Source organism: Rhipicephalus sanguineus, chromosome 1, assembly GCF_013339695.2.
Source record: "Rhipicephalus sanguineus isolate Rsan-2018 chromosome 1, BIME_Rsan_1.4, whole genome shotgun sequence".
NCBI classification, from domain to species: domain Eukaryota; kingdom Metazoa; phylum Arthropoda; class Arachnida; order Ixodida; family Ixodidae; genus Rhipicephalus; species Rhipicephalus sanguineus.
The window spans coordinates 108717901-108739456 of record NC_051176.1 but is presented as its reverse complement, the minus strand read 5'-3'; the positions used below and the strand labels follow the sequence as shown (position 1 = coordinate 108739456).

At 44.9% G+C, this 21556-nt stretch overlaps 1 protein-coding gene across 46 annotated transcripts in view; it reads left to right on the top strand.

Annotated features, from left to right (window-relative positions):
- The window catches only part of LOC119395480 (calcium/calmodulin-dependent protein kinase type II delta chain), a 239803-nt gene that overhangs the window by 157708 nt on the left and 60539 nt on the right, over window positions 1–21556 (top strand). For all 46 annotated transcript variants that reach the window (XM_049415603.1, XM_037662510.2, XM_037662504.2 and 43 more), the window contains exons 7-9: window positions 4150–4252; window positions 11085–11168; window positions 17461–17555. In XM_049415603.1, the coding sequence (XP_049271560.1) occupies window positions 4150–4252; window positions 11085–11168; window positions 17461–17555 (282 nt within the window). The remainder of the gene's footprint in view (window positions 1–4149; window positions 4253–11084; window positions 11169–17460; window positions 17556–21556) is intronic.

Below are 21556 nucleotides of genomic sequence, written 5' to 3'. Positions count from 1 at the left end.
CTAAAAGCGACAGTGCTCTGTTGACAGCATTGTATGTGGCTGAGTCAGTTTTACATATTTGATTTTATCCACCGTGGTGCTACAGTGGTTACGGTGCTCAGCCGCTGACCCAAAAGTCACGAGTTTGGTTTCGGCCCTGGTGGTCGCATTTCGATGGAGGCGAAATGCTAGAAGCCCGTGTACTGTGCGATGTCAGTGCACATTAAAGAACACCAGATCAATATTTCTAGAGCCCTCCCCTACGGTGTGTCTCGTAATCATATTGTGGTTTTGGCACGTAAAACCCCAGATATTATTATTACATATTTGATTTTGATCTTCAATGGGCATGGTCTTATGATTCAGTTATTGTCGGCTTACTTTCATATTAAAGGATGTTTGAAGTAGTATGCATGCAAAATCAATTTTGTGCCATTGCCATATTAAGAAAAAAACATGGTTGATCTCTCTGTCGTAGGAATCGGTAAAACACAACAGTGAACCGCGTCTTCACAGAAGTAGTCGATTTTTTATTGTACATCGATATATAAGAAGCTTGCACTGTGTCTATTGGTGTTTGGCAGCTATAGCACCGTTTGACATGGATGCAACAACGTTGACACCTGGTAGCACATCTCCATTCCGACGACTAACGTCCATGGTGATGATTTAACCCTTTTAGTAGCTGAAGTAGTTAGCATGGCACTGACTACGGTGACGGGGCCCGTCAGCGCAGTACCGTCGTAAAAGTGACGGGGCCCGTCACCGTAGTGTAAATTGTAATAGTGATGGGGCCCGTCATAATAGCGACGTACTTATAGTAACGGGCCCCGTCATCGTAAAGCGGTGACTACGGTGACGGGGCCCGTCAGCGCAGTACCATCGTAAAAGTGACGGGGCCCCTTTACCGTAGATTTTTGGTCGTTTTAGACGCCCTTGTCGTGTGGCGTTCGTGGCGTAGTAGTTACTTGTATGAGGCAATAAAGAAAAAAAAGCGTTCCGGGTGTAGTTGGTTGGCGCGCTCTCCATGGAGTGTTAGGGCTGCAGGTCGTGAGTTCGATTCCTCCCATTTTTTCTTCCTTTTTTTTTTTTCAGGTTATGCGTCAACATCAACGTTACTGCTCTGGCAGAGTCGTAACTTTTTCATTCATGTCTGCGGCGGTTAGACAGCCCTAGCGTTCGGATGATGCGTTGTTCCTAGGCTTGTGCGAATATTCGAGCACTTCGAATATTTGAACGAATATTACAGTATTCGAATTCGCTTCGAAACGAATTTAAATTCTAGGAAATTTCAAAGTATTCGAAATGAACGAATAGACATAAATGACTTTAATTATGTTTGTATTCATGTAATTTTTTCTTTTCACTATTTCGCCGTTGTATTCTACAGATATTGTACTTAATATGTTTTGTGCCCACTAAGGCTTGTATCATGAAGTCCACTTGTTTTGACTTCTCTTCGTCTGTTGTGTTTTTGTTAATTCTAATTTTAGCTCCTTCCCATCATTGCGTTGTACGCCTTTTTTTCAGCGAACACTGGCCAGGGAATAATTTCTCTTGCGTGAATTGTACTTTCTGTAGCACTGTTGGGTTTGTTTTTTTTTCTCCTAGGCATCTGCTGAACTATGCCTCATTTCAACCTTGTAACCCCCCCCCCCTTATGTAATGCCCTGTTTAGGGTCCTTAAGGGTTAATAAATGATGATGATGATGATGTAACCCCCTGTAATGGTGGTTTCACTGCAGTGGAGGTGTGCTATACCGCGAACACACCTTTCCAGAAGAAATCCGCACTGCCGCGAAGCCCCACTTCAAGGTTACATGAGCATGTAGTAAAACCTTGTTAATTCAGAGTCACTGGGACTGTGACAAATTTAATTAAGCGGGTTTTCAAATTAACCAAACATACAAAAGGTGGGATGCAAGGAACTTCGTATTACTGGAAGTAATCAGAGATGGTCGTTTGCCTTGCCTCCTAGTTTGCGGCTACAAGGGTTTTTTCCAGCAATACTTGGTCCGAATTTTGCCGCTAAACCGGGGAAACGGCGGGCCTCGCTGAGGCCAGGGCAAGAAAAAAAAAGAAAGAGGGAAAAAAACAGTCTCGTGGTCAACTGAAATGCGCTGCTGTGGAAAAGAAGACGTGCTTCGCTGCAACACAGTGGCGACGCACGGGCAGCATGTCACCTGCTCCTCGCAGCGTCAGTGCGTCATGATGCGGCCATTCGCCCATCCTTTCTGGTAAAATAAAGAATGTACTAATGACCAGTGTGACGGAATTCGCGATGTGTTCTAGGTGGAAAAAGAGGATCATTGAAGCTTTCGAACTGAGTTTTCGAAGTAGGCGTTGCGGGCAAGTACTCCGCCAGCAGTGCAAGTGCGCAAATTGCCGGAACAACCGCCAATCGGAGGTTCACACACATCGCGAATTCCGTCAGACCGCCCTTTATTAATTTCTTTATTTTCCCTGAAAGAATGGGTAAATCATGACGCACTGACGTTGAGAGAAGCATTCGTCATGCTGCCCGCATGTCACCGCTGTATTGCAGTGAAACACATCTTCTTTTCCACAGGCGCACATTTCAGTTGACCACGAGACCGCCCTTTGTTTTGTTTTTTTCTTGCGCTTGCAGCAGCGAGGCTGGGATGCTTCACTTCTCACTCATTAGCATCGCTATATTGCATTGCCTTGTGGCTCCTAAGGGCCATCGTGGCTCCTAAGAGCCAGCGAGGGGAGCAGTGACGCAGCGGGCGGCATGCTGATATGCAGCGTCAGCGGCGCAGCGACATGCTGATTACCGGGCTCCGCTCTCCCACGCTGAGCCGTGCTACCACGAATGAGTGACTATTGTTGACTAGCCGGAAGCTCGGGACGATATTGTGAAACAATATTGAAAAAAGAAAAAAAAAGAAACGGAAAAATTTTCTTATTCAGCGCGATTAGAACCGAGGTCGCATAGGAACGCTAGGGCTCGCTAACCGCCGCAGACATGAACGAAAAAGTTACGACTCCGTCAGAGCAGTAACGTTGACGTTGACGCATAACCTGACAAAAAAAAAAAAACGGGAGGAATCGAAATGACGACTTGCAGCCATAATACTATGGAGAGCGTGCCAACCAACTACGCCACGAACACCACACGACGTGGGCGTCTAAAACGGCCAAAAATCTACGGTAAAGGGGCCCCGTCACTTTCACGACGGTACTGCGCTGACGGGCCCCGTCACCGTAGTCACCGTAGTCACCGCTTTACGACGACAAGGCCCATCACTATTACAATTTACACTACGGTGACGGGCCCTGTCACTTTTATGACGGTACTGCGCTGACGGGCCCCGTCACTGTAGTCAGTGCCCGTAATTAGCATACACTTGGGCACAGTATATGGTGAATCCGGCGCAAAGATGGCATCAACAAGCACATAATAAACGCTGGTACTTGATAAGTACACATTCAGAGTGTTGTCGTTTGACGAGATAAACTCCAAGATGTGTGCTCTCCAGTAATAGGGTAACCTACACCTGTGCTCATGCATATACTCCACAGCGCTTCAGCAATACAGGAGGCAGAGTTCTTAGCTTGAGCCGTGAACACGGCAAGGCATTCTGCTTTCCCCTAGGGTGTGTCTCGCTTCACCAAAAGCTAAAACCACAGAAGTGCTCCCTCTCGGTGCACGTTAGTGTCGTGGTGCAGTACTTCACCATTTCCAGACGGCAACACCGCCCCCTCCCTACGAAGGTCACTCTGAAAGGGAGAAGTTGTGTAATGTGCTTTCGTGAAGCCTCATGTATGACCGTCGGTGGCACAGTGGGTAGATCAGCGGCTATCCTCACGGACCGACAGGTCATGGGCTCGACTCCGAGGTCATCCAAATCAACGAAACTTTTTCTTCTGGTTTTTTCTTTGTCATTTGTTTGCGTGCATTTTACCGACGTCACGTCCGTGACGGAAATGTCAGTGATGTCTAGGTGGACCCTGGCATAAAACACTTCCATGTTAAATGTCTGAAACCTTAGTTTGAACTGTTTAGTCATTTTATAATGAAGGAAAATGAGCAGCACCTAATCATGAACACAAGTATGTGTTTTTGTTCCGATCATTTTTCACTGCTCGCTTTTTTATCAATGCAAAAACCACTTGTGAGATATTGAGTGTACATTATTGTTTCTGCAGCCTGAAAACCTGTTGTTGGCCAGTAAAGCCAAAGGTGCTGCTGTCAAATTGGCAGATTTCGGATTGGCTATTGAAGTTCAAGGAGAACAGCAGGCCTGGTATGGTAAGTGCACGACGTTCCTTCCTTAACAAAATGCACAAGTGTAGCGCCACTTTTGTGCTGTCTACAAGTAAATAAACCTGGTTGCATACTGTAAATCAAAAAATGAACTTGTAAAGTTTTACTTGCTTGTCTTAAGGGATACTGAACAAAACTTTTGTCGCCAAGACGTTCAGCCAAAATGGGAGCTTGGGGACTGAAATTGGTTGACACAACCTTCTTTTAAGACAGAAACTAGCGGAAAGTAATGAACTTAATGCAGTAGTACAGAAAGCCGAGCTAGTTGGTACGAATGCATAGTGCAATAGCGCAAGAAACACAGGGACACAGGCAAGAGAGACGCTACAGGCGCTGTATCGTAGCATCTGTATCGTCTCTCTTGCCCGTGTCCCTGTGTTTCTTGCACTATTGCACTATGCATATGAACTTAATGCGTTTTTCACCAACTGCCGCGTTGGTCGCGGGAATGAATCCCGGCCACGGCGCCCATATGTTCGATGGAGGCAAAAATGCCTGAGGCCTGTGTACTTAGATTTAGGTGCACGTTAAAGAACCCGAGGTGATTGAAATTTCTGGAGCCCTCCACAACGGTGTCCCTCATAATCATGTCATTGTTTCGGGATGTTAAACCCCAATAATTTTTATTATTACAAACTGCCAGCGTCTACCGGCTCTGGTGTGAACTAGAAGAGGTGACGTTTAACTCGCCAGAAGCCCACTCCACTCCAACCGTATGAACCAGCACAATGGGCCCTAGTATGTTTAGAGGCTGCACCAGTGCTACAGTAGCAGTACAAATGCCACCAGCAGTGAAAAACGCTCTCGGCCTCCGAGGTGGTGGCACATCTCAGTACCTTTGTAGAAGGGGAGCAGTGGGATGTAAATGAGAGGTGGACAAAGGGAAGCAGCAGAACAGGAAAGCATACACCGGCTGCCCGCCTCTGTTGCTGTTGCTTATGCCGTTGGCACGCTTGATGTCACAACGTCTGCACGCAGCTCTGCATGCACTGATATGCAGCCATTGCGTGCTCACAGTTTTCCAAAAGTACAGCAATCTGTTAAAAAATATGTGAATAAACACTGTTTATCGGAACAGTCACGTCTTCTGAATAGAATTTCGATGCTTTCATCTTGTTTTCATATTTTTGCTCAGTATCCCTTTAAGCATTTGCATTCATGAATTGCACATATACACAAAACATTTTTTGCTTGTTTACTTAGTTTACAATATGTACAGGCCCATTAAGACGCTATAGCGATTGGTGCACTACAAACCATCCAAAATTAGAAATATGAAGTTACAGCATGAATGATAATAGTAATAATTTTAAAATACAAATCCATGCCAGTGTGACAAATGCCATGGATATACAGTCAAACCTCGTTACAACGAACACCACATTAACGAACATTTCAAATTAACGAACTTTTAAGAAATCCCGTGCCGACTGCTTATAGTTTCAATGTAAAAATATCTCACTACTGCGAACTTCAGAATAACGAACATTTCAGAATAACGATCGTTATTTAATTCCCGTGTAATCTTAACAACACCTCAGTACTACGAACTTATATCCCGAAATGCGAGGATTCTTAGATTTCAGTGTATCGGCTATGGCAGTCGGAGCTGTAAGGTAGCAGACGACGCAGCGCGAAGAGCGGACGCCCTCCTGCAAAAACCAGAGATGGCACAGGAGGAGAAAGACGCGGGCGGAGAATTTTTTTTTCCCCTCCGTTGCGGAGGCGACAACGCATCAGGTTTTGTAAAGGCCCAACCGCATATATTACACGCGACTTTCGAGCGAAGGCAGCTGCGAGCCTGCGACAAACGGGCTCCGTCGCGCTGTCGCGACCGGCCAAATTACGAAAAAGAATTACAGAGTACATGAATGATGACATGCCAAATTTATTATTGTCTTGTTTGAGATAAGGATGCCATAAAAGCGTTTCGTGACTTTCTTTTTTCGCAATCTTATGTTTAACCGCGACAGTAGTCTGCTGTGATCCCATGGGGCGCCCGGAAGCATACGCTGCCTACGCTACGTCGCACTTTGCAAACTGCGTTATGTTGGGGGTTAGTCCACGAGGCGCATCTCGACAACGTTTCCTCTTGCTGTCATAGAACGTTTAAGAAAAGCCGCAGCGCCTCACATCGTTGCTTCGCAGGGAGAAGGGCTACCTCACACGACGACGATGTTGACATTGCAGCAAGCTACCACCAATGCAGCAAGCTACCATCGAAACATCAAAAACGAACCGTCGATCAATATTAACGACAAAATACGGCCGCTGCCTCGCTCTCCGCGTGAGATGGGGCTGTAAAGAAGGTAGTCTATAACTTGTATTCCTTGAAGTACGCGCCGATTGGAAGCATCACGAGCAAATTGCAACCGAAGCGAGGGTCAGAGCAACGCCTCCTATACTTTGAGATGCCTGGCACGTCGGCCGCTATCCTATTGTTCGCCCGCGGCCACCGTGTTTTACCGGATTGCCGCGAGGCGGCGCCAGCTTCTGACACTACGCTCCGCCACAGAAAGTCACTGCGCCAGTCGCTCTGTGGAGCTTCGCAGCGCTCAACTTTGTGAAAATTTTGTGCTTCAAGGTGCGTAGGGCTTAGCAGAGTGAAAATAATGTCAAAAACGAAAATAAAAACTCAATAAAGTGGAACTACAATACCACAATGTTTATTCACTGCAACAAAATGCCAGGCTAAGCATTCTCCGCCAAGAGCTGGAGCTTGCTGCAGATAACGCAATATCACAGAAAGGTGATAATACGAATAAATATTGCTTCAACATAAAAAAGGAAATAACATCGATGCAAAGCAAGATCAACTAAGGTTCATGCACATAATGACCAGAAAAGTGTAAACGAAAAAAAGGGAACATGTATATATTTTATCACAGGAGTAAGTATCCCAGCTATACAAAATAGCAGCAGCTCGAGCTATGAAGAAAAAAATTTGGCAGATCCCACGTACCGTGGGAATCGATGTTATGCGAAACATGCGCAGGACGGTGACTGTGTCGCAGTTTCTCACATTGAACGAAATGTTGCGGAATGACGCTAGAGAAGTGTGCAAATAATATACGGACACACATATTTTGAAGAGACGCCCATGTATTATATAACCAGTTGTTTACAGCTGCTTAACGATGCCAACAGCAACATAGGTGTTAACATTAAGCTTATATGTAGTGCTTACATTCTTCAATATTAGATAGCGCGAATTCGAATAGGACAGTGAAGGAACACAGATGCACAAATCACTTCACTAAAAAAAAATCAAAGAACAGAACCAACATATGCCGTTTCAAAGCTTACTTTACATGACAGCGGCTTGCTGTGATACATTTTAGCCACTGCATTCCTGTCACTTATGTCTAATGCATGGTTTGAAAATAGGGGCTTTATAAATTTTTTGCATATTGCTTTCACATAAGCCTCTCTCTGGTGATCATTGCAGCTTTTACATTTCAACACAGGCAAGCCTGTGATTGCACTGACACTGTGCTGCAAACACTGCGCCATTGGTTTCAGAAGAGCTTTTTTGTGTGACAGCATTATCTCCACGTATTTCTCCAGTCCACAAAGAACTGTAATGAGTTCTTGTGTCGGGTAGTAGAGGCCACCCCTGTCTTGGGGGGAAATCAACCCATCCACAGCAGAGTTTCCTTTTGCTTTCCTAACTAAAGACACACAGTTCTCACACGCACTTCTTTCGCTCACTGCGCGAGCTATGTAGCCCCCAACAAGTGCTATGTCTGCCATATCGGGAGTCGGCAAAAAAGGCTTCGATGACAAGCAAACTTCTCGCAGCGTTTGTTGCGCCCTTTTGGTGTTCGCACAGACAGCTACTGTGCTGCCCCTCACTTCACTTCCACGAACAGCCCGGGAAGAGCTGAAGGGAGTAGAGCTGTTGACGTTGCTTCTGTCGGATGATGCGACTATTCCTGTCTTCAAAATTTTTTCTAGTCCAGAAACAGCACTTCTCACATCCATGACGTCATTGCAACGGCAAACAATGATTCTATCGGATCGCTTGAGAATTTCCTTGTGAGTACAAACGTGAAGTCGCACTCATTCAGCAGAAACTGTATGCATTGCACGTTGGAAACTGGTGAAAACTAGGGCATGGTAGGTTTCCTTTGTGAGAAAATTTTCGGGTGAACTAGCTTCCTTTAGCATTTCGAGGTACTCGAGAAAGACGAGTTCCAGCCAGTGAAGTCTGGGATCTTCTGCGTCTGAAAACTGCCTGGTGTCCGGGTTGTTCTGGTGAATATGCTGCTCACAGTTGCTCACATCCATTAGAACGAACCACCTGTGCATGTTCGTCATAAACTCCACTGTAGGTGCAACATTTGCAAACTTGGTATCACATGTGCGCCCTGCTTGGTCCTTCAAGAAGCTCAGAGCAGCTGTTACAGGTGGTGAAAAAATTTGTATTGCTGTTCCAACACCCATCTGCGCCACTGCACGGGCGCTCGCCATGCCGGCAAGGCGCACGATAGTGTCAGAACACAGCGCCGCGGCGCGGCGGTGGCGCGCGTAAAGGGGAGAGGGTCGCACGGAGGAATCGGCGCTGACACGCCAGGCATCTCAAAGTATAGGAGGCGTTGGTCAGAGATGCCGCCATTTTGCCAATCCGGGCGACAAGCGATGTTTCCTGGCTTTCCAGAAACCTGCAACGTGACAAGCGACGGCGATGGATGGCCCTCCGCGGCAGCAAATCCTGTCGGCTGTCGCTCAAAACTCGCGTGCATGCAGTTGGGCCTTAAAGGATTGCAGTGATGACATGGAGGACGATGTCACGGTAGCACCCGAAGATCGCGACGAGTCCGTGTCGGCCACAGATGCGTTGGACTACTTGAGGAAACTCCGCATATTCATAAAAAAAAGCAGAACAGCGACCGAAGCGGCGCATAAAAATGCGGACGGTCTAGAATCGTTCGTGATGCAGAGTTTGTGCTGCACCCGTCAAAAACGGTCACGGCCTATTTCAAATAAACGTGCCTTGTTTGACGTTCACGTGTGCATTGTTGTGAGAAACGAGTTCAAGGACGTACCGTTGCAAAGGTAGGACGTTTGCGTTACTGAAATTCTGTTGTTATGGTAAATTTTTGGGCTTTCACTATAACGACCTTTCAGAATAACGAACATTTTTCCGTGGTCCCCTGAAGTTCGTTATACCGAGATTTCACTGTACACATTACAAAATCACCAAGAACTGTGATATAGTGTGTCAGACATACAGGTAGTAATTTCCTGGGGCACTGGTAGAGTTGTGCTTTGGAAGACTCAGACGTAGTAAGGCACACAGAGCCATATGAATGCTCGCAATTATTCACGTTGTCTTCAAAAGTGTGACGCTTCAAAAGTGTGACACTCCGAAAGTGAAATTCCAACTCGCCTAAGAAGCAGCATCCTTAGGGTAGTTTGTTCAACATATTAATTGTATGATATAAGAATTACTAAGAATCTCAGTGTGACTTTATTTAATAAATTTTCCTGGTGTGATCATTTTATCTTGACAGAAAATGTGGGAAAAAATATTTAGAAACAAGTTTTGTTGAAGTAAATTTGAAATAGAAGTTCAAGCTTCTTATCCTGCCTGTGGAAGCTTCGACAAAAGGTGCTGCTGGAGTTTGTCTTTGAGGGTTGTGATGCCAACTCGAGATTCATAGTTGCTCGAAGCAAAGCGGGTTGTGCAACAATGAGCACATTCTAACAATTAGCGTAACTTCTTAACGTTTTTATTTTTCAGGCCTTATGAGCGCACTCTATGAATGACCTTGCATTTTTAGGAGTAAAATTCTTTTAACTTGTAGCAGCTCCTTGCAAGCATTTCAACAGAAAATGTATTGTTTGGAAGGCTTTGGAAGCAACGTACTGTGCTTCTTTTGCCTAGATGACTTTTGATGTGAAATGAATGTCCAGATAGTTCTTGTATGCTATACAAGAACGGGGAAAAAAGGGGAATTAAGTGTAGAAAACATGAAAGTTGTTCATAGAGGCATTACAAAAGGCTGAGGTGCGTCCTAATGTTCCTTTTCATTTTTGTTCAGGCTCATGTGTGCCACATTTCTTTCTTTGTCACACAACAGATGCAGGCTGGCTTTTTGGCATGTACTCTACAGCCTCTTGACAGTCAGACACGTTCCTATTATTCTCTCGCGTCTCTTTCATGATACATCTTAGTTTTTTACCTTTTGAAAATGTAGGCAATGGTCTGGAATCCTTTGTAATAGGTATCTTGTAGCACATTTGTATTAAATAAGTGCTTTGAAATAACTAATAATCTGAAAAAAAATAAAAAGAATAACATCCTTCAGATCTCTTACCCATGTGGGCCCTAAGCTTCATTATAAAACTCGGTTAGTTGAGTGGAAACTGCACAAATGGGGTAGGGCATACCTGATAAGAAGGGGACACGTATCAGCATATCAGCACTGTATTAAATCCTTTTCCTATCTCTATTCCTTTGCATTTGCTTCTGCTCATGTAATGAAGCAACTTCTGTATTTCACATTGCAAATTTTAGTTTTATTGTGCTGATTTGCCATTTTTACTTCTAATACAAGTTATGTGTGCCTCTTCATATAATCCAGGTGAAAATGCAAAATTGCACAATATGCTGCAAGATATAAAAAAGATTGTTTATAAAAGATTGTATACATCAAAGCTCTCTCTTTGCTGCTGTTTATTCTTCTCCTAATTTTTTTTTGTGGGCTGCAGAATCTTCAATAGAGCTTTCATCAGTAACCGTGGCTCTCAGCCGTGGTTAAGCAAGTCACAAAGAAAACATAATTTATTTGCTTCTGCTTTCACATTCTAGGTTTTGCCGGCACACCAGGTTATCTATCACCAGAAGTGTTGAAGAAGGATCCCTATGGCAAACCCGTGGACATATGGGCCTGTGGTAAGTGATTATAATGGCACCGTTTGTTTCTCTTAGTGCTGGGTTAATGCTTTGTACCTACCAAACATTCTTCCCAATTGAAATTTTATGTGACATATATCTGGTACTTTTGAAGAGACCTTGCAACACTCTTTTAGTGGTAAATAAATGTACTTTTGTCTGAACAATACTGTAGCTAACATCAGAGTTTAAAGGGCCAGTAAACAGGTTTCAACTTTTTTTTTACACCCCTCAAACAAGCTCGCCTATTCGTACAGTAGACCGCGGCGATCACATTTTCTGAATATTACAGCGCTGCGCGCCGTGCAGACCCTCCATTTCAAAAAACAATTCCCGCGCCTCTTTCCTTTGCCTGGCCATTCACCCTCATACGCGCAGTGACGCAAACTTGCCCATGGGCAATTTGACGGCAATTTGGTCTAAACCAGGTCAACCATGGGCAATTTGGTCTAAACCAGGTCTCAACAAACAGTTGTCAAGTTGACGTCAGTTCCTGTTCCCATCCACCACTATGAACCTGTGCCTTGTTTCTTGGCCCTGCGGTGACGCGGTTTCGGCCATGCAGTTGTCGCGCGTATATTCTTCACACTGCATAGCACCTGCATGCACTTCGCCTTCGACATAAGGCGAAGCGTTGTGCAGTTGTCGGCTGCAAATCGAGCGGAGAGAGGGGAATCTCCAGTAGCTCGGGCGGGTCGTGCTTGCACGGCAAGCGGGATTCTCCAGGCTTTTCTCTCATGCCCCTTCGACGTCTTGGAAAGCAAGCACGCATTCCTGCTGCATTGTGGATTGTCACAAAGGTTTAAAAATAGTGAAGAGCCGAAAACTGCCCATCAAGTTACGGAGCATGTGCGACAATGTAAACAATAAACAACCAGGAGCCGCAGCAAGCGGAAGTGCATTGCGACTGATCGAGCTCGCCCGTGACATCAATTGCTGGCGTCGTGTCACGTTGACGAAGTGGGCGGAGTCACGACGACGAGCTACGCCTTTCCCTCCCTGTGGCGAAGGGTGGCGAGGCCGCGCGAAAATGTGAAACCACCTGAAATGGATGTTCTAACCCCTGTAACTTCCTTATTATAGCACGTACTCGCAAAATTCTTGCGGCAGCATGTTCACATAGCAAAAGTGCGGATATTTATCTTCATTACAATTTTTGGACATCGGGGTTGTTTACTGGCTCTTTAATATTACTCCTGTACACATGGGAGACTAGGTACATTGTTATGCAGAAGACTGCCTCATCTTTCCTTTAACTTTGTTACATTCTAACTTTTTGTGTTTTACTGCCATGTAGTTACAAACACACAGGCCATTGGCCAGATTTTTAGGCAGTTCTTCTGGTGAAAACAAAAATCATTAAATCATATCACTGATGAGTCAAAGGATCCATTTTATGGCTGAGAATGATACCGCTGCTGTGGTGCAGTGTGCCTCAATATAGGGCAATGAATTGGACCACCTGATTTTGAGGTCATGCCCGTACAAAGGTTTCGGTGCAATGGTTTGCAAGTACGAAGTGTATGCATTGTTCTGCATAGGCGTTCCGACAGAGCTTTGAGTACAGTTTGAACTGCAGAAAAAAAATTGTGGCAAGCGATTCATGACTCAATAGATTCTGATATAGTGAGGTCATTCGATGATTACTTGGAAAAGTGTTGCAAGGCCCCTTCAAATATTACTCGTAGTAAAACCAACTAACTACCACAAAAGTACATATTTTCAAATAATAATTAGCTAGCTTTGCCTGCACCTTTGTGCAAGGTTTGTTTTGATGTAAATTACAATATGCCATGATGGAACGAAAAGTCTTTTTAAATGGGGGTACTGACACAAAATTTCACAGCTGAAATAGCCTGTGGGATCGAGTCCCGTCAACATGCGTATATCATCTGCAAACTATCAGGAGTGAATATAGCTTGGAAGATATGTGAATTTTGAAGTTCGCATGTGCGATCCAGTGCTATACGCTGCACCTCGCGACATTGACACCCTTGAAAGTGACTTGAAGGCGACCCCCCTACTTCCCCGACGTCAGCACGCTGCAGCTGATACAAATTATGATGACGTCATAGTCGCCATTGCTCTTTTGCCGCGCTTGCACTAGACTACTTTTCGGCAGCTGCTCGCAAGTCCATGGCTGTGGCACATGCGTTGAGAGTTTTGTGTTTGGCAACACTGCTTTCCCATTTCCTGTTCGAAAGGACTTCTTGATTTCCTTGTGCTGTCTGGGCTGCGGACTGTGCGGAAGTGCATCACGGTTCTGTGTGCTGACGTGGTTGAGCGTTGCACATGCTAGGTGGTGATAGTTGCACCCGGCAGCTTGTATTTTTTGGAGCTCTCTCAAACCGAAACTGAGACTGGTTGGTAATGAGGAGCCTGTAAATAATTATCTACAGGTCCTTGAAATCCTTGAAAACCCTTGAATTTGAAAAATCCGATTTCAAGGCCCTTGAAAGTCCTGGAATTTTTTCCCGTCCTTGAAAATACTTGGAATTTCCTGAGCAGTGCACTCTCATATCGACATTGTGACCTCCTTATGTGGTAGATCGGTGCGTCGACCTGACAAAATCCCCGTTTCAGAAGCACTAACGCGGCGTGAGCACACATGGTTCCGTTTTGCAGAACCACACTGGAAAAAAAGTCGCAGTTTCGCAGCGAGGACGAAGCAGTGAATGCAATAGCAAGAAATTAGAATGTCACACAAAGAACGGCAAGCAACTTGATACTTGCAGCGTGCCACTCAAGCACCGCACGAAAAGAACACACACAGGACGAGCGCAAACGAACAACTGTGAACGCACAGGTATACACAGGACGAGTATGAACTAACAACTGTCACAATTGTTACTTCTTTGTGTTTGAGCAGCGCGCTGCAAGTGTCGACTGTGCTCAACCCAATGCTCTTAAATATATTTTTTCTTGAAAACTGCGGCGTGTGGAGCATGGCCTCCGAGATTGTGCGCTGGCAGGTTTCTCTCCGGCCATCCCAATCGCACGGAGACACCGTGATTTCAGAGGTGGGCGTGGCCGACACCTCCACCGCTCCGCACTGCCCACCACCGAGGCATCGCCGATGGCTGTACATGTGCCAGGGAAGCCGCCGCACTTTTGGTGCGGCTTGGATAAGGCGAGGAAATATTGGTTTTGCGCTACTATATGATCTTCCACTGACTTGGAAATGGCAGCTAATTGTGTACAGCAGTAATGATCACATTAGAAACCACGCTGCGGAGGTAGGTTTGCATGAAGCTTACCCTATGAGGCGACCGGGAAGGGACACGACGTTCTCCACTGCCACAGCAAACAAGGACGCTACGGCCGGGTTCGTTGAGTCTCTAACACGGCGCAGAAAAGGCACTCGAGGCGGGTTGTCAGCAAACACGGGTTTTATTAACCCAAGATGCAGCACAGTACGACAGTCACGGGCTTGCAGGCCCTAAAGGGAACTCCGCAAGACTGATCGAGTACGCTTGCCAGCGGCGCTACGACTATCACACAAAGGCAGCAGTCGAGCACACAGACAAGAAGCCGCCTGCCAGAGCAGCGCGTCAACCTCTCGTGCAGGCCTGAGAGCATGTGACGCGGGCAAGCCAGCGCCAGACAGAAGCGAGCTCATGGGGAAGGGGTTGTCACTGGCGACCAATGAGGACGAGCAAAGCGCAGTGATGTAGGCTAGCGCAGTAAGCCGCGAGCAGTGTTCAGACATGTTCAGACATGTGGCGTCGTGCGGGGAAGGCCGACACATGGCTCGCACCAGACAAAGAGGCCTGGCGCCGCCGTGGTGGTCGCCATACTGCTGATTCACGGCGGTTCCCTGCGCTCGAGCCGCGCGGGACCAACACACGCGCTAGCTGGGGAACGAGGTGCCAAAGGGGAGGGCGCGCTCGATTCCCACAACACAAACACATAGGTGTGCATTTAACACGGTGTGCGCACAGCGGTGACATCGAAATGTCCTCTAAGTTGCGCAGGACACCAGCACCGCATGCTGAAGAGGGGTGCTAACTGAACCAACCAAACTTGTCACTCGGTATTAGTCATGCTCTCTTCTCGCGGTGTCACTGCCACCGCCGGGTCTGACACGGCTAGACAGACCTACGGCGAAGGCTAAATCTGTGCTCACACAGCTTTCCAGTGCTTCGTGCTCTCCTGATGACTTCCTACGTTTCCCTTTCAAACATCATTAAAAAAAAAAAGCTCAAGTGCGTGCTGAGAGTTCTTTGCACGTGCTGAGAGGGCGCGGACCTGCAAAATAGCAACCTCGCCACTAGTGCTCCTCGCAGATGACGTCAAGTGCATACCTCCTATACATTTTTTAACAGCGAAGCTGTTCTTAGTCGAGGCTTTCACGTCTGGGGCTGTACTAACACTGATGATCAACGGATATGTGCCAAAGAAATTGGGTAAATCCCACTACTCATCACTGTTTCACTAAATATGAAGAAGGCAACAGTTGAAGCTCCTTTGTAAACATCCGTATAGGAGTGGTGTGGTCAAGATGCAGTAAAACTATACTACCGCCTCAAAGCTTAACAAAGAACGTTTAAATGTTTGAGCAGTGATACAACATATCTGAAAGACTTGCAAAACATAGAAACTCGTGAGCCTGACGAAGGGAAGGCCACGAGCTTCGCTGTTTCGTCAGCGTCCGTGAAGTGGAGCTGGTTGAATTTTTATCTTCTGGTGAACTTCACCAAGCTTATACTGGAGAAATCTCAACCGCTGTTGTAAGAGTTCATTGTTTGTTGTGAGCTTTTTTTTTGTATACTGTTTAGGACTTGCAAAATAATCCAGGCTAGTCATTATTAACATCATTGTGATATGCATTTATTTATCTTTATCTAAGTGAAATAACACTACACTGCACGTTTTGAATATATTTGGTAAACTTCAAGTCTGTACTGGAGAAATCTCAACCACTTTTGTAAGCGTTCATTGTGTGTTGCAATCTTGAGAAGGTATCAAGACTAGATCAGTGTTTTTGTTATAATTCTGATATTCATTTATTTATTGTAAGTGCAATAAAATTAGGCATTTTTGAAAACATTAGAGTAACAAAAATTCCAACCTTGCATGCCGCTACGAGTCCTTGAAAAACCTGTGACAGGTCCTCAAAAGTCCTTGAATATCCTTGAATTTTTGCTTTGCAAACCTGTACGAACCCTGTATCTGTCGCACGCCGCAGCAAACGATGTGCCATGTTATGACTAACAGGACCCCAGCAACACATTGCAGCAAAAAAATGTGAGGCCAAAATTTGTGTCAGTACCCCTTTAAAGGGGCCCTGCAACACTTTTCCAAGTAGCTATGGAATGGCTTCATTAAAGGAGCTTATTTCCTCACAAATCGACAAACGCAAACATTTTCAGAATCCGTCCAGCACGAGCAGAGTTACAAAGATTTGTTGTATGCTGTAATTGCTTTCTCTCTTCTCTCGTCCTGACGAAAGCGCTGGAAGTTAAGTAGGGAGGGGTGGCACGGGGGACGAAGGTACGTCACGTGTGCCTCGCGACCTGGAGGATTTTTTTTCTTCGAACGCGTGGCGTACTTTCAATGCGATTGCATGCGCGCACGGGCAAGTGACGGGAGCCTCGACTACCGATCGATAGTGTTTTCTGACCATGCTGAAAAAGTGTTGCAGGGCCGCTTTAAGTATTCTTGGGCACATAATGCAAACTTCAGGAATGCACAAAATCGAGGTTGCCAAATGGTTTGTTTATCGGGTAACTCTTTGCATATAGTGTATGCAAGCAGTGCTATCGCATCTTGAAAAATAAATAAGCCCTTATTAGCCCTGGGCCTGGGCCTATGTTGAATAAGTTACATCTCTTTTTTTTATGAAATGTGCATTGAGAATAGAGGAAAGTATATATTAAATGGGATCACAGTTCATACAGATCATCTGCAAGCTTATGGGAATAAGCCAGTCTTTTATCATTGGTTTCACTTTTTTAGCCTTGAACTGTATGTCAGTTTTCATTAGAGTTTCTGCAGCATCATGTATTGTCTGCGAGACTTCTATTACATTTTTAAATGATTTTGCTGTGTCTGCTTGCATATTGTGGAGCCTATGGAAAATATTGATACAAAGGCTTTTATTTTTATGTAATCTTTAAGAAAATCTTGGCGACAATATAATTGCAAAGGAGTGCTCATTTGGGCTGGTTGGTACATTGTTATAGATAAATGAAGCAAACCACCTTAGACAAGACAAATGGTAAACAGTTACATAATTTTTCTTAATGATAACACCCCTTGTGATGTGCATACCTCGACGTGTCTTTTTCAGGTGTCATTCTGTACATCTTGCTTGTTGGTTACCCACCATTTTGGGATGAAGATCAACATAGGTTATATGCACAAATCAAGGCTGGGGCCTATGACGTGAGTTCCTTCCAGTTGGTTGTTTTGCTTGGTATAATTATACTGAAGAGCTTGTGCTGAGACTCCCTCACAGATCCTGTAAGAAAGCGATGGTATGACATTTGCCATTAAAGTTTGTCTTAAAGTGCAGTGTGGTTCACTCGTAGGGGGACGATCTGACTGATAAACACTGCCATAAATTACAGCAGCAAAATGGCACAATGACCTATAGATTGATGCCTGCATAGCTGTCTAAGATACCATATGTCAGATTCTCCTCTTCTTCATAGTTTGTGGGTTACAGTTATATTGCCTTTAATGAAGCACTAAGGGCAAGCACTAAATCAGATTAGACTCATAAGTTATTCCTTCCTAATTTTATCATTAATTTTTCAGTAAGAGGCTGCTTAGTAGTAAAGAAAATGCAGTCCAAACTTTAATTTCATCAGTATTTCATCAGTACTTCAAGTGTTTTTCTTTTATTCGGATCAGTATGGTGTAGTAATGTTAGCAAGTAGTAGAAAAAAAACAGTCCCAAACTTTAATTTCATCAGTATTTCACTGTGATGTATGGTGTATTTCAAGTTTTCTTCTTCTATTCGGGCCAGTATGCTGTAGTAAAGTTTACAGAAATCTCTAACCTTAGTTTAGCACCTGTAGAATACAATGTAGTCCACCTTGCTGTTATAGAACTAAGCCCAAGCATGCAGTGTCAATTATTACAGCAATTAATACATATTAAAATTTTTTAATACTATTGACTACACACATTTTCAGAGCACAGAAACTGAAAAATTTTTTCACTGCTTTGACGCTGTACTTAGAACCTTCCTGTAGAATTACATGCTACAGCTACCCTCATATTAATGAATAACGATTTTTCACAAATTATTACACTACATTATTTAGAATGAACCTTTGTCAGACTACTTTTTTGGTGTTGTTCATTTTCCTGCATATCTCAATTTGTCAAAACATTCTGCTAATCGGGATGCTTGAACATACCTCTCTGATAAAACTGTTGCAGCATTCTAAAGATGGTGCTCTGTGCAATGCTACGAGTATCATTTTCACTATCCTGTATCACTGGCCTCACAAGTGATTACAATTTCATTTGTGGTAGTTGGGGAAGCACTTGCTTTTTTCCCAGTTGATTATCATACAACGAGCAACAAAGCTTCTGCCGTGCTTGAACATCTAGAGTGGCATTTTTTTTTTCTGGTAGCTTGAATTTTAAATAATCGCCTAAAATGCATTATACCATAGCTCATGCATTCTTACCTTCTCACCTTTTTGACTTTTGTTACTCTCTTGTCTTCATTGATAAGTACATCAAACAGCCTCCTTGTTATCATCAATCATGGCTATTCGAGGACGACCACTTCGAAACTGACCCTCAATACTTGTCTGGCCATATCCACAATCCCTGATCCATCTAGTCACATTGCTCGAGCTCATTCATGCGGTGTCGCTTGCAAGCTGAAGCCTTTTGGAAACTTTTGTCACTAAATCCTACTATTTCACCAGGAATTCTATCTCTGCACCTACAAAACAAGACATCATATACTTCCGTCTTGTGTGGCTTAATGGTGGTTAGTTTATGTAACATGTTGATGATGAATGGTATATCTATGACTGCAGTAAAGATGGTACCACGTACTACCACTGACACATTTTGATGTTTTTTCTAGACGTTCACACGAAAAATAGTTGTAATTACTTTCAGTGCTGCTGTCATATACTCACCTCCTTATTCTGGGCCAAATGCAATTGCAACTATAATTTTTTCGTGGATCTCGTGCTCTTAGAAACTTTCGTGATCATTGGTAATGTTGAAGCAACAATGAGGACCGTTGCAATGGCTTAAAGGTTTTTTGTCATAGGATTTCATATGTGGCATTCTTGTTTTACTCCTGTGAATGTTCTTGCAACTCCACATTATTGACACTCTCGTCACTCATTGCATTGCAAGGGCCTCGAATTGGGTAGTCTTGTGGCCTGAAGTAGCATACAAGGGTTCATTAGCCAGTTCCCTGCTTCTAAGGTCACAAACTAAAGGGTGTCACTCATAGCCTTCAAAGTGAGTGGTGCTAACACTCCCAGGACTGATCTTGTACATATACACGAATACTCTAAATAAAGGGGTCAGAAGGCTGCTGCCATAGCATAATTGTAGCATAATTGTTGAAGTATAGAAAGATGCAGGTTCAGCTCCCACCTGTGGCAAATGTCAAGCAGAGAAACAGAGACAACACCTGTTCGCTGGGCCAGCTCTTCTACTCTCTGTTTCGTCTCTACCTCGTACTGCCCGCATGAGTGCCAGATCCCCGGTGCCACTCTTTGTCACGATAGTTGGCCAGAACTGCAAGCAATGTGAACTGCTGACAATATCTACGGTGGGTGGCACAGGCGGTGTCGCGGTGGTCAGTCCCAGCCATGCTGTGGCTTTACGTGTGAAGCTAGCTGCCTCAGAGTTCTTAGGTGGCCAGCTGTGTCTCCCAAACAATTGTCCTGCTGCACGTGGGAGGAAGGCAGAGGAGATTCTAGACACCAGTTGTCTGTGGCGCAAAAATTAATCGGTCGAACGGATCACGATTGGTCACAGAGTGCTGGTGTGGCGGTATGCTGTCTCACAGTGAAGAGGGGACAGAACTTCATGCTGGTGTATGAGACGACTTGTGCTTTCGCAACGTTGCTGCCATTGTGCCAGTGCACCCTAACAGTCCAAAAGCAGCAGATCTTGAGAAAATGTCATCTGTATCCGATCCAAGAAGGTCAACAGAGGTCAGAAGCCATGTCATAGGAAGGAGACTTGGGCTGCGTGGACAGGTCTCGGCTAATAATGGCTTCAGCAGTGTTCGTCGCCATGGCTTTGTTGACTTCACTCAGCGCCCGTCTGAAGTCCAAAGCGATGCTGCTGGCAGGAGGTGCAGGCTGTGCAAGCATATCTTTGATGACATTGACCTCAGTGGTCTCAGCTTTGTCGAGCGAGGCATTGCTCAGCAAAGGGCAAACGACCACACAATCGTTGAATGAGAGTACTTGCAAACCATCTGGCTCCAACTGTTCAGGTGGATTCTTACTGCCAGCATCCACAGACAGGTCTGCTTCCTCGAATGGTAGCTCGACAGGAGCCGGCATGTTCATGTCCCCACGGGAAGGTGAGGTTGGGGGCCATGTCACCTACTTCTGTTGCTGGAATTGGGTCTTGGCCTCTTTTATTAATGGTCTCGTGTCAGATACGGACACAGAGTCCAAGACCGAAAGCGATGAGCGCAGCCTGAGTCCAGTGCTTGTGCCAGGGCAGGCTGTGAAGCTTGCTGCTGATGAGCTGTTGTGTGCTGTTACAGCCTCGAGAAGGTGCCCCTCCTGAGCTCCGTCCTCAGTGACACTCTGGTTGAGCACACTGATGCCATGACAAATGTGGTCAAAAGCAGCAAAAGTTCGGCAGATCCCACGCCTTGTGGGAATCGGTTTTATGCGAAGCAATGAGCGAATAGTTGTCTATGCTGCATTGTTTGGCTTTGAGCCAAGCGTTACGAGGTGGATCGACGTGTTTTTGTAAGCGTAGTAGTTGTGTGCACATCATGGCCTTACCAGGCACGTCGACTACTCTGGTGTTTAAAGGGTAACATATGGTCTAGAGCAGAGATGTGAGTACACTCAAACCTCATTATAACAAAGTCACATCTGCCACGAAAATAACTTCGTTATATCCGAAAATTCGTTAAAAACGTTTATTTGTAACACTGTAGCTATTACAAGACTATTCTTTAATTACTTCGTTATAACCGATAATTCATTATATCCGTGCTCGTTATATCGAGGTTTGAGTGTATTATCAAAACAAAGTGCACTTTACGGTGCGATGATGTGAATATGATACGTAACTTTCATTAGGGCATTCCTCTGGGATCGAGCAACACTTGAATATAGCTTGCTAAATCATAGGAATACGAATGCAATGTTTATTAGACTTCTATGAAAGTGGAGCCAGCACCGGAACCACAATTGACGTTAAC